Below are 26,098 nucleotides of genomic sequence, written 5' to 3'. Positions count from 1 at the left end.
AAACCATTTACTTCAACAGCAATGTTGCTTCTGGGCATTGGTGTTTCTGTTTGCAAGCATAGAAAGGTGGGTGTGTTGTTCAGACAGTAGTGGACAGTCCTGAAAAACACCTTAACAACCCTTGTTGTGACCTTCAAACCCTCTCCAAACGAAAGGGACCTTGTCCAGGATTGAGATCAGGAGTCCTAGGTCAGTGCTGGAGTTGAGGGATGCTTTCTCTCTCTCTCTCTCTCTCTCTCTCTCTCTCTCTCTCTCTCTCTCTCTCTCTCTCACACACACACACACACACACACACACACACACACACAGAGAGAGAGAGAGAGAGAGAGAGAAAGAGAGAGAGAGAGAGACTCAGTTTGGCCTTTGTAATGTGGCCTAGAATTGGCAACGACTATCTTTGTGTTGTTGTGGGATCAAATTAAGCACTAGGTAAGAAAGCTTTGAAATACATTGAGATTCTAAAAGGCAAGAAAATTACATTATCTCCCAGAGGAAAATATCTTGAGCATATCCTCATTGCTTTGGGCCCCTCTTGGGAAAAAAAATACAGAATATGAACCATAAATGTGATTATTGGAAATACTCCTTCTTTCATTAAAAAAAAAAAAAAAAAGTTAGCATACAGTGTGCTCCACAGATGCCAGATTACAAAGTTAGGCTTTAAAACGCTAGTAGAAGTCCAAAATAGCGCTGTGGCAATTGAATTTCCTCTGGATGTTTCTCTGCTTCTTTAACAAGCGGTTGGAAGTTTAATGGCATTTCAAGAGCTTCTGAGGAAAGCCTGCTTCGCCCCTAGTGGAAGAATGAGCAATAATTTAGCCAAAGTGCACAAATGGTCCTGGAGAAATAGAACAGGAAATTAGCTTTTCCTTGGCGGTACAGGAACTCTTTGACCTCGGCACAGCCTCAGTGAGAAAGCAGAATTTCCCGAGGAGCCATGAGGCTTTTCTAAGACTCACCCAGGGCAGACGTGATTTCCCTAGGTTCTGTTCATCTTCATCCCTTGCTCTAACCGTATTTTCTAGATCTCTCTCTCTCTCTCTCTCTCTCTCTCTCTCTCTCTCTCTCTCTCTCATCTGAAATTTCCCACAGTATAAGATGAATCAATTGGCCCAAGGATTTCAGAGCTATTTGAAGCAGATAGATTTGGGGTAGAATTAGTTTTGTTTACAAAGAAGTAAATGGGGGTGGGGAACAGGAGGAGGTAAGCTAGTTCTTTTTCTTACAAAAAACCATTAAGATAATTTATCTATTTTTATAAAACTGAGGGAGGGGGTAAAATGTATTAGTGGAAATATATTCCTTAGATATTGAAACCTCAAGAGTCTCACCTATCTTTTAATTTGTATTTTTGATTTCTACATTTTTATTTTATTTTGTGTATATGTCTGTTTTTGCCTGCATGCATGTCTATGAGGATATCTGATCCTCTGAGTCTGTAGTTGCAGACAATGATGAGCTGCCATGTGGGTGCAGGGAATCGAACCCAGGTCCTCTGGAAGAGCAGGTATTCTTACCTGCTGAGCCATCTATCTAGCCACTTTTCACCTAGCTTAATAGAAAATCATGAGATCTTAAAAGGAAGCTTTAAAAATAAATAAATAAAGGGATCATGCCTCGTCACAATGGTGTGCAAACACACTCAAATACAGGTCTTAGCAAAATCCCAATCAATGGAGCCAAGCATTTGCCACAATGTGACCAAAGTCTGTGAAGTTCAGCATTAAAGCAAAACCTCTCATTAAGTTGCTAAAAGGAGGTCAGGGCAGAGACCATGTTTACTTTAGTCTTGACACACAGAGTGGCAGGGAAGTGCACAAGTGGGAGGCACTGCCATTTTGTGTTGTGTATCCAGGATAGGATATCCTAGAGTGACCAACTGTCCTCTGGACTTGCTATTGGATCCTTGAATTCTGATATCTTCACCTCCCTTCCCATTTCATCCTCCATTTAAAAGATACTTACTTCCTGCTTGGCTGAAAAGATTTTAAAAAGCGGGGGCTGGTTTCTGCTGGACACTTTAAGACTAACCTCTAGGAAGGGAACTCGGTTGTTTTGCCAGCAATGGAAAAGAGCTAAAAGCTGCAACAGAGCTTTATACTTCATTCAAAACTTTCAACATAACCTGCCCCACAGAGAAAGGAACTCAGAATGTTGAGATTGGTCTGAATTGATGAGTATTTATGTACTGGCATCTTTAGATACTGCCATTCATTGCCAAGTTTTGGTTCTGGGAGCAAGGAGATGGCATCTAACTCCTTATAGAACAAGGTTGTCATTTGGATACTTAAAACCTTTCTCATCTATAGCACCTGGTAATATAAGCAGCAATGGGCAAAGCTATTAAGGAGAGGAAAAGCATTGCTCAGGGTCATCTGCAAAGAAGAGCCAAGGTTACAGCCCAGAAATGCAGTTCCGGGGACGGTAAGGAGCCCCTAGATAGTGAACAGACGAGTAGGCACTCAGAAGAAGCAAGAGAACGGAACAAGTGGCAAGCTACTTCTGTGGACTGAAGGGAAAGCCAGGAACTCCTTCCATGTGGGTGTGATTCTTGAATACCAAGCATGCTCTCCCCCATTCTTCTCACCACTTTGGCTCCTGCACCGGCGAGATAAGGACTTCTCTGAGTTTGCAGGCGTGTGACTCCATCTTACAGCCATGCCTGGTATTTAACAGAACTGGAGCTGACCTCAGCTGCCCTGGGGATACAGGAACACCTGCAGGGAGTGTATCTAGTATCCATCTTTACCCATCTGTGCGGTTCCTGGAGCCATGGATTTTGGGAAAGAATCCAGATAAACAGGTTATGAATGCTATGAGGAAGAAGGAAGACAGAAACATCCAGAGATGGAATATGTATGGTTTGGATCATAGAAAATAAATGGAGGCTAACCCATTCTCCTATCTCTGGGGGTTTAAATATAAGGACTGGGTAGGGAAGGGACAGAAAACCTCTCAGTCATTAAGTTCAGAGGTTGAGTTTTAACCTCATATCCGGCAGCTGCTTCCTCAAGCTGGACTCTGCCCAGAGGGGAACACGAGTTCTCTGATGCCACAATTAGATTCCAGGCCAGCTAACACATGTCTTCTCATAGTGACCCACTGCAGAGGTGACATGCAGAGAAGACAGCAAGCATAGGTGGACAGTTGGGGACATAAATAGGTCCAGAGGTAGGAGCACAGGCAGCAAGCTTTATCACTGATAACATAGTAAGAAGAGAATGAAGACCGAAATGGACTCCGAACCTGGGGCATTTGGGAACTGAATAGGTTGATACTATGGGAAAGTCTATAGAGTATTCAGTAATGTCCATCATTTCTAAGCAGTAGCAGGGAACGTAATGTTCAACAACTGGCCTTTTGACATCCTGATATGTGAATGTACCTATAGAACATTATTATAAAACTGAAAATTAAAGCATATTTTCCCATGCAATTCATGAGTTACCTATTTTTGGCCAGCTTATACATCTAAGACACATGTGCATTAAATAAGTGTGACAATAAGACAGATTAATTTTTCCTAACAGTTTTCTTAACCAGTTTTTTAAACCAGAGAAGGAAGATGTGAATCTGTGATTACTTTTCAATGCTTTAGCGTCCCTAGTATGTAAACACCCCTTTTCTTACTGTGCTTGTAATTTGACAGAACCTTTATGAGTTCACAGTCTCAAAACTCGTAGAGTTTTTTATTGAGATTTTTGACTCTCACAAGAGGGCCTGTTGTCTACAGCCTCCTTATAAGACACTTCCTTTAAAAAGTGCTACATCCATGAAAGACCCTATGTTTTGGAGGTTTCTATCTGAATGCTCTTTTGATCCTTTCAGTAGCAGGAGTGGAAAGATGGGAGGTGATATTGCTGAGGGTGGGTGGCTGAGGAGAGCGGAGTGCCTCAAGGGGAGACTGGATGGACAGAAGATAATGGAAGAATGAACAGTGTAGGAATTCGAAAGAGACTTGGTACTCAGCGGGCCTTGGGGTGTGGCTGCAAGAGCCTCCAACTGAGACTCAGCATTAGGCACCCGTGAAGATGCCTGGCTATGGCATGGTGCTCACTTAGGTACCGATACTGTGGCAACAGCCCCAGAGCCCCTTCCTCTCTCTTCCGTTCACTTTGTAGGGACTTGCTATTTTAAGGCTGCATTGCTGAATTAACTCCTTGTTTAGGCACCAGGGACAGAGACTTGCTATTATTTTAACAAGTTTCAAAAGAACAAGGTCTTTCCTTGTCCGAGCCTTGTTATTTCATAAGGGTGGATTGTCAGCTCTGCATTTTCTTTCTTACGGACGATGTCCTGTAAAAAGCGCTGACAGTAAGGAGGCTCAAGGGGCAAGAAGAATCCTGCAAGGCAGCTGGAGAGCTTTTATTCTGCCATAGACAGGGGTGTGACCAGAGCTTGGGCTGCAAAGAAAATGACAACTTCCTCCTCCTGATAAGCTGTGTTGGAGTTTGGAGAAGTAGCACAAAGAAGAAAGTAGGGTATAGAGAAAGAAGACAGAAGGAAGTGGGGAGACAAAAGTGGGTTGCTCAGTAAAGGAATGGCTTTCGTTGGCGCCACAGTACAGAGTAGCTACTAACAAGGCAAGTGTATTCCCTCAAGATCTCTGCTTCAAGACAGTTCTTTCCTAATGCCATCTTGAAGGGAGCTAGCTGACCACCACGTCCCAGCTCTTGCTGTGTTTTTATCTTCTCAGCTGGGGCTTTGTTATGTCTGCAGAGTTATAGTAAGCAGAAAACTGATGGCCCACAGCTGTGCGTGGTGGGTGGCATCTCAAGGCAAGGAGTCTTGGATTAGCCTGAGCAATAGTTTCCAAAGGAGGCTGAAAAACAGGCTTTCTATTACTTTCAAAACAGAGGGGGGCCGGGGATTAGGAGAGATGGGAAAGAGGATAGGTTTTTTTAGTGCTGCCTGAAAGGCAATTGGGACAGAGATGGGATGACAAGACCAGGGCAGGCCATCAGTCATAGCTAGACCCCAGGGAAGGACTCCAGGAGAAACTGCTGTAGTTATATTCTTGGTTTCCTTTTGAATTTCTCCTCATCTCCAAGATCCATGCTGTATGCAAGCCTTATCCTGCAGGAGGAACGAGTAGACACAGCCATGACGCCTCGTTCGGTGTGGCTGTGTCCTTGCTGGAGTGTGCAGGCTGAGAAGCTGCTCTGTTCACTCATTTTTTTTTTCCTTTTGTCTTGCAGCTTGCTTATCTCCATTTTGTGTTCTCTTCCTTTCTTCATATACAGCAACTGTACAGTGTGGCCCCTCGAAGGAAGGCATCATGCTGTTTCAAAGGTTTGGGTAGAACGACCTGGGAAGCCTTTAGATATTACCTGCAGATAGTGTAGTCAATGTTTTATAGATGTGGAGATTTTCCTGACAAACAAGCCCCATAGCTTGTACTCTAGATGTTAGTATTTCAGATGTTTCTCAAGGACACATACAACTCTTGGATCATGTATCAACAAATATTTGTGCAGATGGCCCGGTCCAGCTGTATCTACTATTCCCTGCCTTTCCCCTTAGCTCTGTCCTTTATTCTAATCAGTAGGTTGGGACATACTTGGCTTTTTACTGAATGTTTTCAAAGCCATTTCTCTAATGGGAATTGACTACCCTTTTCCTGATCCCCCTGCCTGGACTCTACCAGGCCAGGCTCCACAGTGTAGAGCCTATAGCTGGTCCTCACAGCACTTTCCCAGCCTTCCCCTGTGGGTGTAGTCACCTCAGTACAGGTCTTACCATCTTCCTGCTGAGTCTCTCTGGTTACTGAACACTGACATAGCTTTAAAACCCATTCATTTTCTGTATGACGGGAGGTAATTTCTAGCTTTTAAGAGATCTTGTGCTTCAGATAGCCAAAGTCTGTCTGACCTTCTAGAATTCTCTCCAGACACTCATGCTCTCAGAAAACATGAAAACAAGAAATGCCTTTCCTCTACCTAAATTAAGCCCAGTTTTCTTGTCTCCTCTTCCATGCTGTGTCTTTTGGTAAAAGGAATCAAAGTTCATTAAAGACAGAACTGCCTAAGGAGTCAGCATGGACTGATCAAATTCTATAGCCCTGATTACAAGTTTGGGTCTAGATTTTCTACTGGCTGCTTGGAAGTAAGTCTGCATTACTCTTCTCTAAAACCCCATCATACACAGCTATTTCTTATTAACTGCCTGACCGTATTTGCCACACACAGTAAAGAATGCCCATGGTTTTGAACTTCAAGGGCCTTCTGGTTTCTTTTTCTTGTCTCTTTTCTGCTTCTCTGTCTTCTTTCATATGTCACATTCAACAATACAGATGAGCAACCGTGAAATGCCATCCAGGCATTCTTCTGGAGCAATTATTTGGCACGTCAGAATCATGGTCTTAACCAGAAATCACATTGTGTTCAACTTCATCAAATGCTTCCTGCTGAACATACTCAGCAAACTTCACTAGGCCTTTCCTTGCTGCCTTCCCAGAGTCTAACATCATGCTTGCCATGCTTGAAAATATAAAAGAGGTAAACGAATGAATGGCGAATTGAGTGGCAAGAATGTGCAAGAGAATTAGAGAAAGAGAGAAAGCAGCTCAAGAGAACCCCGAGAAGATGCTTCCTCAGCATCTTCTGTCCTGCCTAACTTTAGTCCTGCATTTGCCTAACTTTAGTGTAATTGTAACTGATTGTTTCTGTGTTCTCTTAGTTTTGTTAGTTCTCTTAGTTCTGGTGGGTTCCTGGGATGTAGGAAGTAAGTCACTTTGTTACAACACAAGCTCCCACCACAGTGTTCTGCTTTGTTGTCCTAAATGCAACGAAGCCAGCCAACTTCATAATGGATCCCTGGGTCCTAATAATCCCATTCTCCTTTGAACTGTATTCTCTCAGATGTATTGTCACCCTGGTGAAAAGCGGACAACCAGATTGAAACTTAGTTGCTTTACTTACTCTGCTATTTGTTTAGCACTTACATAGACTAATTTACAGAAAAAGTTGTCAGTCCAGAAGACTTGAGAGTTGAGACACCACAATGCAATTTAGGACTATAGTCAAAAGATCTTGTGCTCTGAAAAATGTGGCCATCCCATGATCATCTTGAGATTGCTTTGGATCTACTGCAAGATGTACATAAAGATTCACCAACATTTCATTTAAGAGCTGACACCCTTAAACTTTATTTATTAGTATTATGTGCGTGACCGGGCACATGCATGGGTCCTAGAGATCAAACTTGGGTTTTGAAGCCTGTGTATCAAGTGATACTGCCACTGAGACAACTCTGGTCAGGAGATGCTCTTAAGAGGCAAGTCTAGGAACCTGCTAGTTTCTTACTGTCTTGCAATTAGACTTTTAAGTAAAAGTATGTTTGATATGTGTCCTGAAAAATTACTTCCATTTTATTACCCAAAATCTCTTAAATAAATGTACATTTCCCTGAGGGTGGGAAAGAATCTATTTTATCCTTATAGCGGGAAAATTAAAACATAATTCACTATGATAGAACTCTGTAATATTTTTTTAAATGCCAAAAGTCTGGACCCAAAAGGCAATTTAACTTTTAGTCATCTATGACACACATCCAAAGCCTTTGATATGATTTGTACTTGAGCATCAAAAGCTCTCATAAATATATGGTTACTTCAATAAATCTACCGAAAGTCATTTTGTCATGTGAAAAAAAAAAAGCAAGTTTTATTTTCTGGCCCTACAATTTTTTAAAGAGCTATATTTTTTTTTTTGGCTTTTTGTAAGTTTTGGTGAAGACGTTGAAGGTAACTGAGAAATATAATACATTAAGAATGCTTTTTTTTTTTTTTACTCAGTAGTTTAATGTAAATTCATTGTGTTTTTCAAATTCAAACTCAATTTTGCCATGATTGAAATAATGCAAGATCTTATTAGAATATATTTCTTGACATAAATTTAATTACTTTTCATTTCGAACATGTTAAAGAAAAAGATGTTTACACGAATCCATTCAAAAACATAGTTGTTATTTGTGCCTTTATGCCTACTACTGTCTTTAGGCTGAGAAAACAAAAGGGAATTCAACAGGCACAAACATAGTTCCCTTTGGATGTAAAGAGGCAGGTAGTAGACATAATACATAAACAAATAAATAATGCTTGCTTATTAGCGGTGATGAGCCTCTGATGCCTAGGGGAGAGCCGACTATCATTGTTTCATTAAATGATCACATCAACCTGCTAAATACTTGCCCTTACCTCCATAAGTTAGTAGTCTCATAGCTCTCCTCGGAGAAACTTCTTTTTTGTTTGTTTTTCTCAAGACAGGGTTTCTCTGTGTAGCTCTGGCTGTCCTGGAACTCTCACTCTGTTCGAGGTTGGCCTCGAACTCACAGAGATACACCTATCTCTGGTCCCCAGGCTGGGATTAAAGGCATGTGCCACCACCACTTGGTGAGAAACTTCTTATTGCAATACATAGTGTTTACCACAGAGCCCCACTACAGAGAGCAAAGAGCTGTGCAGTGGTCAGCCCCAACCAGGGCAACTATCTCATTTCTTCTGGGCAAGTCTCTGTGAATGTTGAGAAAAGGGAGTGGAAAGGTTGTAATAACCTGGAGTCAAGGAGGGCTCTTGGAGAACAGGATCTTCTGGATATAAGCATGGCTCTTGCACTCTGGAACCCCTAGCAGCTGTGGCTGCCTGAACAAGGTCAAGCATGGATGGGAGAGGGGCTTATCCCTGCCTGAGAACCACGGGTAGTTGATGAGGAGTAGGGGAGAGAGAGTCAAAGGGTGTACCCTTTAGTTGGCTGCCTGGGCTCCACTGGGTAGCTGTAAACCTGTGGACATGCAGGTAGACTTGATTTCACTCTCAGGATTATAAAGGAGAAAGAAGAAGAGCAGGGAAGAGGGTGGGTGTGGTCAAAATTCAATGTATGCATATGTGAACATTTCAAAGAATAGATACAATAACAATTCAAAACCAGCATTGAAAGGAATAAAAGAAGAAAGGAGGAAGGAAGGAAGGAAGGAAGGAGGAAGGAAGGAAAAGGTTACTTCTAGAAACACTGAAGGTAGAAACAGTGGAGGAGGCTTTTCTGCGCCTCACATTTCAGTAGTGCATAACTGTTTTCCAAGCCAATGTATGGCTGGACAGCAGTAGTTAAGAGCACATGCTGGCCTTACATAAGACCTGGATGTAGTCCCAAGCACTGACATACCAGCTTAAAACCACATGCAACTCCAATTCCAGGGGATTACAGTGTCCTTTTCTGGCATCCAGAGACACCAGGCAAAGATGTAGTACACACGCATACATGCAAGGAAACATTCACAAGTGTAAAAAATGTACACATATCACAACAGTTGTGGAAGTAACCACACACTCTGATTAGATACAAGGCCGACTCCATGAAATAGAATTTGGGCCGGTTGCTTAGGTGGCTAAGAACCTAAGATTAGATAGACTGTGGGGCTTGAGGAAAACCAAATGCTATTCTGCTAAAGGAACATAGCAGTAAAATGATTCACAGAACAACATTCTGCTGCCTCTGTGGGCCAGTGTCTTGCTCAGCCAGCATCAGACAAGTTGCTTCTTACAATAGATGCGCACTCACACAGAATCTACGAGTGCACAATGTACAGAAAGTGAGATATTTTAGAACAGTCGGTCCTAAATGATGTATCTCCTTGAAGCTCCTCTTCTACGGGCTCAGGAAGCTGTGGAGAAGAGAAGTTCGAGACACGTATGGGCTTGGGGAATGGATCACTACAAGAAAAGAGTTTCTTCAAGGCCCAACAATACTACAATTGGGAACTCACAAAAACTGCACCAGCAAGCACAGGGCCTGCATAGGTTCAAGCAAGAAAGGGTCCCAGTACTAACAGGGAGAAATAGATGTGGGCTTCCATCCCAGAAGCTATCTGCAATTAACATCTGCATGTAAAGGGCAAAATCGTTTTCGGTAATGGAGTCCTGGGTATATAAACCACACTTAAGAACAGACCCTATGCCCTGTAGTAGAAGGCTAACACAAAATGAGCTCAATGGTAGTTTTGTAGACTTTTTTGTCTCATGTTGCTTTGTTTAGGCATTTTCTGTTTACTTTTTTAAAAAATTCTATGTTGTGGTTTCTGATTTTCACTTTTATGTGTTTTGTGTGTTTGTGTTTCTTCTTGTTTTTCAGTTTGTTTGGCTTTTGTTTGTTTTCTAAAGAAAGAAAGATAGAAAGGGCATGGAGTTGGGTGAGTGAGGGGCTAGAAAGGATTTGGGAGAGGTTAGGGGACAAGAATCTATGATCAGAATACATTCTATGAAAATTATTTTCAATAAGAAAGAAAACATGCACATAATAATTTAATGAAAATAGACTTCTATTTGAATAACAAAAGATGATGACCTTCATAAAGGAAAAGACCCCAAGCATAAGGATATAGTTTATTACAGTTGTTTTTCACAACAGAGACCAAACCTCAGCAATTTAGAGAATTCCTAACATAAAACGACAGATACACTACAATATTATAATTCAGCTTTATGTATGTTTTAGCATCATTTCGTGGTAGAACATTGTGTTATTGGGCTTTTTCATATCAAAACATCATTTGCTTTCAACACAAGCTCATGAGGTCGGATTTGTTCTTTCAGCGATACGTATGAGAATGCTTGGATGTACACAGATTAAAACACTTGACCCAGTATGTAAAGCTAGAGGCAGAGTCAGAACTAAAGCCCACGCGTTTTGATGATCGACCTAGCTCTCCTTTTCCTCTACGCTGCGCCATCAAACAGTCCTAGTACTTTATTACAATAATCCACCTTTGTTTTATCTAAAGTGATATAAAGGTTTCAGATGTTGAAGTCTTTCCCGTAAAAACAATGTGCTCATCCATAAAAAGGCTCTCACATCGTCTAGCAACTAGATTTCCGGAGAAGAACTTTACAAATCTCTCAAGAAGAAAGCAGCAAGTAATCCAGGGGTTTACAGTATAAAAACCTTTGCCTTGCTACCTTCTGGCCTACAAGACTGTGAGCCTGAAGGTATCCTGGAGTGGCAAACAGTGGCTAACGGCGTCATTCCACTAAAAGTACACCTTTGAAACCAACATTGTAAGCACAAGTTATTTCCCAAAGTGCTAGTTCTCACATTTGATAATCCTGCATTTGCCGGTGCCGTTGACATAATTATTTGCAGTTTCTGTTTCACTTACGCAGCGTGTGCACCTGTTATTGGACTAGCTAAAACTGTCCCTGCCCTTTGGTATTGGGCCACTCTGCTGATTCGCTGTGTTATAAATATTACAAGGACACATTTACACCACAGAATAGAGCAGCATCGTTTTACTGACAACCTTATTGCCTTTATTCACCATAGTCTCAGATGTGAGTTAGAATTTTAGGACAAGTTACCGAGGTTATAGTAAAACACGGCCAGCACTTCTACATTATTTAAAGTGTGTCCAATATAAGACATGCTGGGTAAAAGTTACAGTGCTCTTACTTAAATCGATGTTGGTTGAGTGAAGAAAGGAGGGGCAGCTTTCAGAATGAAAATGATGGAAGAGCTTGAGACACTCTCTGCTCATGTCCCATCCCTGTTGTACTTGAGCCAGCTGAGATAGAGACACATCCTGTGGTTAGGGAAAAAATAGTTCGAGAAGAGGAATTCTGGATTCTTGTATTTCACTTGAGTGGCACTGATATATTTGGAAGCATCTGTCTTCCCCTTTCACCCAGACGCTTGTTTGTTTACTTTGGCCCGGTGAGGACCACACATTCCCTATAACCCCAATGTGGATAAGAGGACAGTTCCAGATACCCCTTATATGTTTATTATATATCTACAAATGCGTTTTTCACAGGAATCATGTCCTTTTTTTTTTTACCTAATTTGCAGGGAAATTCTTGGAGTTTAAATAGTATGCTGGTTAGTCATCAACTTGTCACAAACTAGAATTATTTGGGAAGAGGGAAACGAGTGAGATGATGCTCCATCAGACTGGCTTGTAAACAAGTGGTGATGGAGGCGGAAGGGGTGATATTTTCTTGATTACTGGCCGATGTGAAGAGCTCAGCCTACTGTGAGTGGTGTCAAGCCCAGTCAGGTGGTTCTGGGTTGTATGAAAAGAAAGATGATCGAGCCATGGAGAGCAAGTCTGTAAGCAGTGCCCCTTTATGGTCTCTGTTGTAGTTTCTGCCCCTGGGTTCCTGCATTGAGTTTCTGAGTGGCTTCCCTCAATGATGGGTTGCATCCTGTAATCGAAATACATTTTTTCCATCCCTAGGATGGTTTTGGTCGGTGTTTTATTACAGCAACAGGAAGCAAACTAGAACAAATAGTTTCTTCATCCACAAAGTACAATATCCTTTAGCAAGAGGGAATCGCTGCTTAAGTAGGTTTCTCCCAAAGTGCCATGTACAGAAGGGGATTATGATCTGTTGTTTTTGGCTGTGCTCGTCAGACTCGTATGTGTCATACATAGCTCAAATTCAGAACATTTCCTTGGCTCCTTACTCTTTATGATACATGACTATTTTAAAAGCACAGGCACAGTACTTGCTAGGTGGAAATCATGAGTCTCGGTGCTTTACAAGTCTTAATTCTTTCTCCCTTGTAGCACTCCCAGAAGAGAGATACTGTCAAAGATCACATGAATAGTGCTAGAAAGTTTAGGGGAACAAGCTTGTATGCTGTGCTTTCACTAGGCTTTGCTCTGCACAGTTGCAAACAGCAATAGTTTGCAGCTGAGTTGCCAGTATCTTATCCTCCTCCTCCCACTCCCCCTCCTCCTCCTTCCCCCTCCTCCTTCCTCTTCCTTCTCCTTTACTTCTTTACTCCCCCTCCTCCTCCTCCTCCTTCTCCTCCTCCTCTTCCTCCTTCTCCTCCTCTTCTCCCTCCTTCTCCTCCTCCTCCTCTTGTTTTCATTTTATTCTTCTCTTCTTGGACAGTCTCTTTGTATACTCTAGCTAACGCTGAACTGATCTTGATAGCCTTGCCTCAACTTTCTGAGTGCTGTCATTGGTTATGTGCATCATGCCCTGCTAAGTCTATCTCTTCTTTCCATGGGTAGTGTTAGAGACTTTGATTCTGCACTACAGCTCATTAATTTAAACATCCTCCCTTGTTAATTATATGGCATGTACAGTGTGCTAGGACACACATTGCGACCAAGGTGAGCCTAGCTCGGAGGAGGTAACCAACATGGAGGAGAGATGTAAAATCCTTTCATAAATACTCATAGCGATGGACAGTTTTACGTGGATTTGACACATGCTATAGTCATCTGAGAGGAGGACTCTTCAACTGAAAAATGCCTCCACTGAGTGGGCTGGAGGCAAGCCTGTAAGGTATTTTCTTGAATAGTGATTGATATGATTGTGCCATACCTGAGCTGTTGGTTCAGGCTTCCATAAGAAGTCAGGCTGAGCGAGGCATAGGGAGCCAGCCCCCATATGGAACTTCTCCATGGCCTCTGCATTATTTTTTAACCTCCAGATTCCTTCCCTGTTCGAGTTCCTGTTCTGACTTCCATTGTTGATGAACAGTGATATGGAATCACAAACCAAATGAACCCTTTGCTTCCCTTTGCTTTGGTCATGGTATTTCATCACAGCAGTAGTAATCCTAACTCAAACTCTGATAGAAATATGCATCTCAATTAAAACTTTCAATGATAGATAGTGATTAAATGTTTGGGGATTGTTTGGCATTTGATGGATCGATGAGATGATAAAGGCCTTGTGTGTGGAAGGTGAAGTGACATGTAAAGAACAAAATGGGAAGCAGGTCTGGCAATAATTGGGTTCTATGACCAGTGTTGGAAGACAGCTTCTAACAGCCTTGGGTGCTCAAGAAAGGAGTGGATTTAGTGCCTGAAAAGATGCCTCAGTGTTTAAAAGCAATTACTGCTCTTCCAGAGAACAGAGTTTGGTTCTCAGTTTCATTCTCATGTCAGATGGCTTGAAACCCCCTGAATCTCCAGCTCGAGGAAACCCGGAACTCCTCAGGTACCACACATAGGCACACATATCCCACACAGACATGTGCAAACTTAAAAAAAAATTTAAGATGAAGTGAAGTCAACTTAATCCATTAATGGAAATAGTAAGAAAAGGAAAGAAACGTAATTAAATAATGGAAATCATGGGCCTCTTTATGCCTCAGACTCACTAAATGGACAAGGTCATGGATAGCTGCCGTTCGAAGTGATTTTCTGCTTCTCAGGCAATGCACAAGGAGACACCTTGTTGGTGGTCAGGGTCACCTGACTTACATCAGTCAGGGCAGGGCAGATGGCCAGTCCTTTGTTTATCCTAGCGTGATGCCTGGCTTGGTGGCCAAAGCTGTTTTATGCCCAGGACTCATACAAATCAAGTCAAATCAAATCAAACCCAGGCAATGCAGTGAGGGAGGAGGAAGACAGACAGAGATGGCCATGCCATCCACAGACCTACCCTCCAGTGCATGTCACAGGCGGGCCATAGCCACCTGCTTACCACCACATCATGAAGCACAGATAGAGGATCTCTCACCCAGGGGTCTGCCTGCCGTGTGACCAGCCAGAAGCAGAAGTCACCACAAAGTGCAAGTACGTGGTGTTCAGGTGGGAGAGAAAGAGAAGTGGAGCAGCTTGAGTACCATGAAGAGAGACGAAGCTGGAGACGCCTGGGTGGAGAGGAGTAGCCTGTAGTGAATGGTCAGCCTTGCCGCCTGCGGCCATAGTGAGGTCTCAGCCCAAAATGCTGCTGAGAGCCATGTGTGAGTCTGGGCCCATCTCTCACCAGCAACTCAGGAGAGTGTGCCCTGTGCCACACTCAGGCAGCACAGTGGAGCTGGCCCAAGTGGCACGGTTGTGGGGTTGTGGTTGAGGCAGCCCAAGGGTATTAGCATAGGAGAGCTGATTCCACCACTCATCTGCTTTGGGGTGCAGAGACAGAGCCCCTTCCCCACTTGCTGCCAATCCTTGCCACCTACAGCAGTCAGGAAAGATGCCTACAGCATCACGAGCTTGGGAGAGCTATCCCTTCCCCTCACCAGCTGCAACACTCAGGAAAGTAGGCCCTGAGCCTGTCTCGGACAGAACACCAGAATTGACCCTGGTGGATGGGGCTCAGGTGAGCCAGCCCGAACCTTGAGGGCATGGGAGAAAGTAGGCCCTGAGCCTGTCTTGGACAGAACACCAGAATTGACCCTGGTGGATGGGGCTCAGGTGAGCCAGCCCGAACCTTGAGGGCATGGGAGAACTGTCCTTGCCACTAATCTGCCTTGAGGTGGTAAGGGTACAAGGGTGTTGCCTTCCCCCACTTACCGCTTGCCATCTGGGGCAGTCCAGTCCGGAGAGCAGACTCCTGGGTCATGACAGCAAGTGAGCTGGCACTGTCCATTGCTGGCTGCAGCCCTCCTGCGAGCGGGCCTTGCTCCTCTCCTGGGCAGCACAGTAGAACTGGCCCTAGTTAAGGGGGAACAGGTGAGCCAGCCACAAGGACAGAATGAAGGAGAGCTGGCCCCTCTACTGGACTGGAATGAGATGGTGTGGGTGTGGGTGTGAAGCCCCCCCCTCCCCCCATCACCCCTCATCATCTACAGCAGTCAAGAGAACTGGCCTTGGGGTCATGAGAGTGGGTCAGTGGGACCCACTTCCCATCGCCACTGCAGCATTTGGGAGAGCAGGTCCTGTACCTCATTTGGGCAGTACGGTAGAGCTGGCCCTGATGGAGAGGGTGTGGGTGAGCCAGCCCCAAGAGTGTAAGAGCGGGAGAGCTGGCCTATCTCCTCACAGGCTTCAGCACTTGTAGGCTCTACACATTGGCTAGGCAGCACAGTGGAGCTGGCTCTAAAGGCATGGGTGGGGGTGAGCCATGCCCCCACAAGGACATGAGAGCTGCCCCTGCCTCCTACTGATGGCAACATTGGTTGGCCTAGCCAGAGCCCTGCTGGGGAGCTTGCCCTACTGTGCAGATAAGGGAGAGCTAGCAGGCTAATCAGCTCAGTTATCAACCAGACCCAGATCCAGATCTCTGAATCTGCCCACCCCAAAACCTATATCGTCTGTACATGGTTGGGATGCTTGAAAGGGTCAGCCCTGCTGATGCAGAGCTGAAGGATCTCTAATGACACAAGGCAACAACAGGATAACCACTAGCAGAAGACATGATGAGGAGCTAGCATTGGTGTCACAGTAGCCAGAAATATTGAACCGGACCAGTGACTCATTGCAGTGAATATTTGCAAGTGAAGATGTGTGGACAGAAGGATATACTATGAGGTACAGTGTGACACACTACAGCTTTCCAAGATCAGATGTTTTCTAGGCTTTAGTATGTTGTTGTTATTGTGTGTATGTGTGTGTGTTTTATTTTGGTGGGGAGGTTACAAAGGCAAAGGGTAAATATGAGGGGGCAGGAAGAGAAGCAAGAATGGGGGTACATGATGTGAGACTCACAAAGAATCAATGGAAGATTTTTTTAAAAAAAAATCACAAAACAAAGAAGCGATTCTGCTCCTTTCCTGCACCTCTCCTTTGGCTCCGCCTCCTTGGCCTTCTGTGCCTCTTGTCTAACTAATGTCTGCACTCATCACCTCAAGCCAACCTCACTTTATCAAGGCTTACTCTTGAGTTTCAGGAAAGCACTCAGTTCCTGCCAGTAAGAGATTATACATGCATTTAGATTTCTGCCACTTTCTACTTGTGTACTCAGAAACGCCCTTTATACGTGGAATAGCCTAAGCACTGTAGTGAGAAGAAGAAGAAGAAAAAAAAAAAACTGTCTTTGTGGGAGCAACAGGCTACTACAGGAAGAACCCTGAATCGTCAAGTCTCAGTAGCTCTTTGGCTCACCCAAGACTCTTTCTGGCTCATGAAGACGCCATCAACCTTGCTCTATCGTAATTGAGACAAACAACAAAGTAATTGGTCATTTTTGTCATCAATGCAACAAAATACAAGACAAAGTCAACTAACTTTCGGCTTCCAGTTTGGAGTTCAGTCCATCATCTCTAGGAAGGCATGGTAGCAGGGACATGAACTAGCTGGTCATATGGTATATAGATAGATACAGGACCCAGACAGGTATAAATGCTGACACTCAGCTTGCTTTCTTCTTATACACAGTTCAAAATCATAGCCAATGGAATGATACTGCCCGTGTTAGGGATGAGGCTTCCCGCCTCAGTTAACTCAATTCAGCAACTCCTGTGCATAAATGCCCAGAAGTTTTTCTGCCTTGTGAATCTAGATCCTGTCAAGTTGGCCATCAGTATTCACCACCGGCACTGCCAGCCTTTCATCTTTGCCTCTTATCAATAGTGTCCCCAGTACAGGTCCTGTCCTCTCTTGAGTCCGAGTCCTCTCTATTTGCCTAGATGTGATGAAAAGGTAACATGGCTGGGACTCCTTTGATGATGGCTATTACTGTTAATTTACGTTTGCAGCTATGCAGTCTTTCTGGGCAGCAGTTTCCCCTAAGGAGCTCTGTGTTTTTAAACATTCATCTTTGCATAACAGTGAGAGCAGTTCAGTTCACCTTCAGTGCCTCCCTGCAATTGTCTCCGTCCTTGTCAGAGTTTTTGTGTTTCATCCCTAGAGGAACTAGAAGGATAACCTTCTGAATGGCCTTGGAATGTGGTGATGGTGGCCTTCAATGGAAATGTACTGTTTTTTCCACCTTGAATTTTTATGCCTTTTTTTTTTTTCTTAGATTGAAGAATCGATTGAGAGACACTTCGGCAGTCGCAGCAGAAAAGCCATCCTGCACAGGCCTCCTTCCTACAGCAGAGCGGAGCTTCAGACACACAAGCTACTTCTGGTTCAGCATGGCTACAGTGTTGTCACTATGGAAGAAAGGCTTGGTGGTGGTCTAAGTCCGGAGCTGCTGGACCAAGGTTAGAATAATAAGTAACTCTCAAAGTTACTCCACAGACCAACAATGTTGCTTATTTTCTTTCTCTCAAACTGTTTCATACAACAAGATTTTATCTGTGATCAAATATCTCATATTACACACCCGGCTTCTGTGTCTCTTTTTATTACCTTTTTCTCAATCTTTTTTAGTTAGATCTTTTTATTCCTGAAATTATTCTGTTTGTATTTCTGTAGCATTTTCGAGTCACATAGCCCGTGTTTAAATGCTACATTAAAAATGTTTATGTTTATGAGTGTGAATACATATTCTGCCTAGCACCCAACTGCTCCATATTTTAAGAAAATTGCCACTTCATTTGACTGCAAGTAGAATGTGCTGGAAATTGTTTTCACAAAGCCAGTTGAAATGGGATTCACAGATGGCTTTAAATATGAAAGTAGTAAGGGCATTTATTATGCACGCCGTTAGTCACCACGTATTTTCATTTCTATCATTTGGAGAGAAAATTAAGAGACAAGTTGTTAAATAAATTATTTGAAAGAAAATTAGTAGATGACGAAGGTTGAGAAGGCAAAAGACAAACAGCAACTAGCTCTCCAGCAGCTGAACACACGGCAGGTACCCGGCTAAACTTTGCACTCACTATCTTATTCAACATTCTCTGTCGCTGCCTGACCAAGACTGAGAACGGTAAATTCTCTTCCCATTCCAAGAGAGGAAACTGTATCTTTGCATGAAGAAATGGCCCATTGTGGTGTAAGGAACGGTTGGATGGGAAGCCCCGAGTCCCGCCCTAATTTCCTGTGTTCTTCTTCTTTGTCCCTCTGGTGTCTTAGTCTCTTGTGACTCATTATCCAGCACTGAACTCATGGGAGACACACTCATGCAGACTGTGCATGCAGCGTAAGCCAGTCACATTTTCCTTCTTATAATGGCACAATACAGCCATCCCTCAGTGCCCACAGAGCATTGCTTGCAGGACTCCCTACAGATACCCAACTTTCTTCTGTGAAATAGGGTAGCCTTTGCAAATAACCCTCTCACACATTTTGAATTGCTTCTAGATCGTGTATAATACCTAATGTAATGCAAATCGAACACGCATAGTTCATATACATAGGGTATTGTTCAGGGAATAATGACAGTGTTAACTCTTCACCTTCCATGCATATGTGAGAACTAAAGAAATACATCACAGTCACAGAATTTGTAGAAGTGAAATGCTACATATGGAAAGGTTGTGTGTGCATATAATTTTTTTTTCTTTTTGTAAGAAGGGCAAAAGAAATAATTTGAACTGACTGCTGTTTTCCATGGTAGCTGCCTTTGATAGAGAATAGTCAGATTCTGGTGCCCAAAGATACACTTGTAGCAAGCTGGCTTCTCAGGAAGTGTGGTATTCCTTTCCTGGCTTGTGGGGACGAAAGGAAGTTGGCAAGATGTTTCTGACAAAGATGGATGAGACTTGACCTCGTTCACTCTTCAGACTTGGCTGGTGAAGGTCTCAGGGACTAGAACCTATGAAGATCTGTTTGATGAGAAGAAAGACAGTCTTGAGGTGTGGAGAGTATATTGTTTGTAAGGCAGGTCTCTGAGAATGCAACATACTGCTCTCTGTCTTACAGGAGTGGCTTAGAAATCCAAGCCAGTGGACCTGTGTTTACAAATAAGAAAAACATAAAGGAATATGTAAGCCCTGGAATGTTGAGAAGAGCTGAAAACAAAGTTGGTGGCCCTTTTAGAGTTTCTCCTGTTTTAGTTCTATTCCAAGGGAACAAGCTAAAGTTGTGGAACATTTGGAAGTGACATCATTGAAATCTATTGAAATCTCATTAGAATATGTTTGGATAATGAAAACATACAAAACGATTAGCATCTCTCTCGTCCCATACTGAGTGGGGTGATTGCCTAACACCCCACGGCTTTGTGACCAGCATTCTCGATGTCACGCCAAGTGCCCCGATGGCATGCTACGACCATCTAAAATCCCTATATTCCACTATGTTTTGATGCCGCCCCTGACTTAGTGTGGATACGACATGGATCATCTGTGCATTTCACCTTCAATTCAATTTTAAATTTCCCCAGCTGCAAAACAGATGGATTGCATCACCTCTTCCCCTTGATGTTTGTGGGTCAGTTTGACACAAGCTAAGGAGGACTGTTTTGCAGCTTCCAAGTAGGACGAAAGTGCAAAGGCAGCTCGAAGCAATAGAATCTGGCAGCTCTGAGGAGCTGCTGGGCCTGATGACCAGGGATAACTGTGAAATGTCACCAGCATTCATCATGTGGGAGCTGATTCAATTCCCCTTCCCACAGTCCCCAAGCTTTAAAAACATCCTCTCAGCTTATCTTTGCATTCCTTTACTCTGTTGCCTGTTGCCTCCAGCAATAGGACCAATTTCACAATATGTGAAGTATGAAAATTGATTCTGGTTTTTAATTTTTTTCTTTCACTGTGGAGCACCGTGCAGAGAATACCTGAAATAAAACAACCCTGTATTTCTAATCTAATATATACCATATATGGGATTAAAAGGAAAATGACAACTTACTTTATGCGAACCCCAATTTGACCTATAAGCTGTATTTGAATTGGACATTTGACACACTCTACGGAAATGCCTCTTTGGAATGGGATTCTTGTGCTTCTTTTGCTGGGACGTGTTTACTGTCTCGTTATTTTACCTCCCGGGCATGTGCAGAGCAGGAAGTTGTACTGATGTGTGTGTGTGTGTGTGTGTGTGTTTGTGTGTGTGTGTGTGTGTGTGTGTGTGTGTGTGTGTGTGAACTCAGGGCTTGAGGCTGAGCAGCTTGGAAGTGGAAAGGATTCTGAAGGACCTGGAGCCCAGCCCCGTCCTGCATGCCTTTTACTCTGCCTTTGCACTTCCTTCCTGGGACCAACCCACAATCTGAAAATAGGACATTAAAGACAAAGTATGCCCGTGCAGCAGAGGGCACAGCAGCCTGTTGATGTGTTGATAAAGTGCATTTATAGACGAAGGGAAATAAGTGAGAGACCTATTTTCTTCATTTTACTAAAAGCATGCTGTTTCTCCTTGCTCTTTTCTCCTGCCGTAACTTCGCCCTGATCACTCGGCTCAGCTCTCCTTTTATGCCATTATTTTAAGGAAAAGGTGACCTTTTTCCAGATTAGAGCCACTTTTAAAAGCCCTTTACAGGATGACAAAAAATAGTAAAAGTTAGGAAAATATATATAGAAAAGGCTCATAAGGCCAGACAGGCAACATTGTACTCTTAGGTGTAACCTGTACTGGTGGAATAACTTTTTTTTTTAATTTTGTTTTATTTTCATTGTATTTTATGTGTGCAGGTGCTTCACCTGTATATATGGCTGTGTGTTGCTTGTGTGAAGGTTGCCGTCACAGGGTAGAAGATATGTCAGATTCCCTGGAACTGGAGTTACAGACAGTTGTGAGCTTCATACGTGTGCTGGGAACAGAACCCTAATCCTCACGAACAGCAGCCAGTGTTCTTAACCACTCTCTTGCCCCTGGGCTTTATATTTTATTATTTCTTTTTTTTTTTCATACTATTAAATGAATGCCATGTAAAAGACAAAGTTGGCAGTATCAGGTCGTAAACTATAAGAACGTTAAACTATAAGAATGTAAACTATAAGATCCTTCCCTAGTGATTAATTCCATCCTTGGGGGCATATGAGAAATTGATGAGTCCCTTGGGAAAGCGTATAAGCTGGGATTATAGGAATCATTTCACCTCCGGATGTCTGTTAAAGGTAGTTGTAATATTTACCTCTAAGTAATACTCGAATAGACTTAATCACTTTCTCAAGCCCCGTTTGAGAAGAAGCAAATACAATCCTGCCTACGTTTTATCTCATTCGTACTTCTGGGCTGGGGCCTGAATTGTATATGCTAAGAACACACGCATCTGAGTACGTGTGGTCAGGTTACAGACACTGATCTAAGGGATAGACAATGGGCTCAAAGAGCAACAGTTCTCAGGATTAAATTTTAGAAAGAAAAAAAAATACACAAAACTCTGCTTGCTGCTGTACTGTTGTATTCATTATAATTTAACAGTGTAGGTGTTCACAGTCATCATTTAGTCTTTACAGAGGCTTTGAGAACAGCACAAGTACAATAGTCCTTTTAGTGCTAGGTCTATAAAATGTCACAGATTGAAGACATACTCTCATGGCCTTCCAATCTTTTGCTTTTGAAAAATAGACAAAATGTCCTTGCATTCGGGGAAACATAATTCTCTAAGGAAAAGATAGTCTCTCTTCCACCACTCAGGTACTATTTAATAAATCAACGAGTTAGTGCACAGTGGCCTAAAAGAGAATAGATGTTTTATATAAAACATAGAAGTTTATTTTTTTAAAAAAAAGTAGAAGTTTAAGTAAAATGTGCCCCAAGAGACTCCGACTTCGAGTAGTTTTTATACTAGATCGGAATTATTCATGTGTGTTTGAAGAGTTTTCAACTTTCAAATATATTGTATGCTTTCACATTCTGTGTGTTACAATCCAAACCTGGTCTCAAAGCTACTGAAATTGAAAAATATTAGTGTTTTCTTACTTGAAGGGTTTTGATGGAATGCTTTCTGGGAAAAAACAAAACAGTAATAGGCCTTACTTACCAAGGTTGGCCAAATCTGTTCTGTTGCCTGTTTGTGCAAATAAAGCTTTATTGGAACACAATCACACTCTTTTTTTTTTTCTCAAGTTGTGTTTAGCTACAATGGAGTTGCTTAGTTGTAGTGGACATTGCGTGGCCCTATACTCTAAAATTTAGATGGTTTCACCTTTATGGGAAAGTTATTTTGACTGATGTACCTAGATGGATAAATAGATGTAACTTGGTCCAATTATAAGCTGACAATTGGAACCTAGGTTTGAGATGATTTGCTTTTTTTTAAGCTGCAACAATTCTTCCATTCAGGAAGAATTCTTTGTCTTGCAATAAAGCATATAATAAGCCAAGTACCAAAATGGAGACATAAAATTAGGACCCACAATGGATATTCCTTCTTAGCTACAATAATGTGAATTAAGCTTTGCTCCGAAATCTCCAAAGATCTAGAGCAACAACCGCATGTTTGCTGAAGAAAGAGACATGTGCTAACCCACTCCTTCCAGACTCGCACAGGACCCACTAGTATACATATTAAACAGATTTAAAAGGAAAATATAAACAACAGTAAGTAAGTAATGCAGTGGTTTGGGGGCAAGAGAAACATTTCTATTGAAAAATAAATTCCATATGTTGGTTATTACAGAATCTTCCAGAAGGGGCTGGAGTATTCCATGGCAATGGGCTTCAGTGAAACCATCATTAGGAGAGGCAGGGCCTACCTCACAAGTACTGCTCAGCATTTGTATTGACATTAAACTTGACCCATCATGTTCTGAAGAATCATCTTTTAAACAGTGCTCTAAGACAATATCTTTCTTAATGTAATTTACCCAGATGTGATCTTGGGAAATACAATAAAAGACTTAGTTTATGGAGTGAGAGATACATTCAAAAATTAATAAAAATAATATAGTAAAGAAGAAAAAACTACTCCCTTCCCTGTTTCATGTCTACTTTTCTTCCTTCTTTCCTCATTCCTTTCCATCTGGCTTCCTTCCTTCCTTCCTTCCTTCCTTCCTTCCTTCCTTCCTTCCTTCCTTCCTTCCTTCCCTCTCCTATTTCAATCTCACAACAATTCTCTTGCTTAATTCTCCTGAGTACCAGAGTTATAGACATGAGCCGCCATATCTGGCTTGTTTAATATATTTTGGTCCTCCTGTATTTTAAGTTACGTTCACTTGTTCTTTCAAAATAGTCATATATACATAGAATAGAGCCAAATATGTGGGTGTTTGTGTCTATGTGTATGTTCACATTTTAACTAAGTTTGAAAGGTTTGTTTAGTGACTACTTCTCAAAAAACATTTTCTTAAGGTTATATAGAAGGAAGCTCCCCTTTACATGTTTCTTTAGCATCTTACTCTTCTGATCTTTATCCCAAACTCTCACTGTGAAAATGCTACTTAAAATTTTCCTTACTGTTTGTACTGAAAATGACTCTATAAGGTAGTAGAGATTTAAATTATCTGAAAATGTTATCTTGGTTCCTTCTGCTATTGTTGTTGGTACATACTTCACTCACCATTTTTATCTTTATCTTCACTCACCATTCAAGGTATAGTCATTTTTGCTGGGAAGTCAGGTGGAAGGAGCTTGAAACAGCTGCTCACATGGCAGCCACCATCAGCATCAAAGATTGATGAAGGCAGCAACTGTTCAGCATCCTTTCTCTACTTAGAGTCTACGATCCCAGGCAAGGAATGGCACCATCCATGGTGGGCCAATCTCCTCATTTCAAGTCACTTCATACCATAAGGATGATCCCTGGCAGGCATGCTCATAATCTTGTCCCCTAGAGTCTTGATCCTGTCTAGATGATTATAAATATTAGCCATCCCTAGGACGAAGGGCTCAACCACCAAAACTTCTGGGGAGGACTGATGGACTCAGGTGATCAAAAATGTAAGCTATAGAGTAAGACAGAAGCAGAGTTGTGGTCCCTAGGTTTGGGTTAACACTCTTAATGGGTATATACATTCAAATTGACTCTTGAGAATAGTCTACAGTAAGGCTCTAGGAATGATAGATAATGCAGTTCTTCTGAGATCTAGTTACAGAGAGGAAAATGTGATGTTCCTCTGTGGGAAAGTGGGTGTAAAATGTGACCTAGCATATGGATGTTCTGCTGAGGTCACTGAGAGTTAACTAGACAGTCTACATGATTTTCAAATTGGATGATCTCAACCTACATATTCTCCTGAGTTAGTCTGGGTTGGAAACACGATGTTTAATACATTGTCTTAGAATACCCTAAACTTACATGCAGTCTGGAAACTTCCCAAATACAGAAACATGTATTTCTGCTGATTACTTAAAATCATTCCTGCCATATAGAGATAAGTATTGACTATACAAAGAAGTGAAGATTAAAATATACATCACTCTTCAGGTTTCAAGACTGACTATCTCATGAGATTTCTCTTACAATTTAGTTTGTAAGCTATTTATTGTTTATTTTGAATTTTTTGAGATAGGATTTCTGTAGATAGCTCAGGCTGGCCTGGAACTCAGTATGTAACCCAGGCTAGTCTCAAATTCACAGTCCTTCTTCAGTTACCTTGTATTACAGGCATGTGCCTCCACACTTGGCTTAGCTCTTTATTCTTATGTAACATTAGAAGAACACTGATGTTGTACGCATGGACCATTCTAGTGTCATGGAGAAAATAGGACAAATGTAACAAGGACAGTCCATGGAGCCTGGGATTTATATGTCATCTAAGTTCACATTGGAGACTTTCACCAAAACTACTCTTTGGGCAGGGGCATGGGGGAACTTTCAAGGATCTCTTGTCCTCTTTCCTGTTGCTTTGAGAAGAGACCAGATGAGTTCAACCTTACTTAGATGCAGGTACTCTATGCTTTGCACAGGTAAATGGACACTGGAAACTCGGGCAGAAAAGTCAGAGCAGGACATGCAGATTTAGAGAGGCCATGTTCTTAGACATAATGGTTCATTATCTGAATGCTACAATTCTGGAAAGCAAGGTAGCAAGGTAGTGAATGGTATTGCCTAAAGATGTTTTCTTGTGAAGAGAATGTGAAAGTGTGAATATAGCTTTTGATTTTGTGACCCTAGAGAGCAACAAGAATGATTTCATACTGTCCCCAGGGCCTATCTGTGTCCTCTGCATTATTCTTTGCAGTTGTAATGTTAAAAGCATAATGCAAAAGATCTATTTGTGCTGTTCTAATACCTTCTTTCACAAAATGTATTTTATCTTTTATACATATTTTTGTCTGTGTAAGTATCACCCCGGAGCTGAGGACCAAACCCAGGACCTCGTGCTTGCTAAGCAAGTGCTCTATCCCTGAGCCAAAACCCCAACCCATGTCATTTTGTCTGTTTATTTTTTTTAAAATATATTTTATGAACTAGGATTTTCATAATGTATTCTTCACTCAAGCAAAAGACCAAGAAAAATAGCACCATCAAATTCCTCATTTTCATAACATCCAGGTACTGTTTAGAAGATCAAAGTCTTAATTCACAGAATGGTACAGGGCCTAAAGGAGAATGGATATTTTCTCAGAGTTGTTGACCTGCTTTCAAGACAGACTCCAAATAATATGTTCAGAAAATTCTGACAGAATATATTTTTTTGTCAAGTCAGAATTATTTACAGATCTTTGAAGAAGATATATTTCTCTAGCTGTTGCAGAAATCTGA

At 42.1% G+C, this 26,098-nt stretch overlaps 1 protein-coding gene across 2 annotated transcripts in view; it reads left to right on the top strand.

The window, feature by feature from the left end:
• The window catches only part of Cped1 (cadherin like and PC-esterase domain containing 1), a 263,483-nt gene that overhangs the window by 13,386 nt on the left and 223,999 nt on the right, over positions 1-26,098 (top strand). For both annotated transcript variants that reach the window (XM_076913661.1, XM_034519389.2), the window contains exon 2: positions 17,639-17,822. In XM_076913661.1, the coding sequence (XP_076769776.1) occupies positions 17,639-17,822 (184 nt within the window). The remainder of the gene's footprint in view (positions 1-17,638; positions 17,823-26,098) is intronic.

This window comes from Arvicanthis niloticus, chromosome 15 (genome assembly GCF_011762505.2).
Source record: "Arvicanthis niloticus isolate mArvNil1 chromosome 15, mArvNil1.pat.X, whole genome shotgun sequence".
In the NCBI taxonomy this organism is placed as follows: Eukaryota; Metazoa; Chordata; class Mammalia; order Rodentia; family Muridae; genus Arvicanthis; species Arvicanthis niloticus.
Note: the sequence above shows the minus strand (reverse complement) of the source record. Positions and strands in the feature narration are given on the sequence as shown.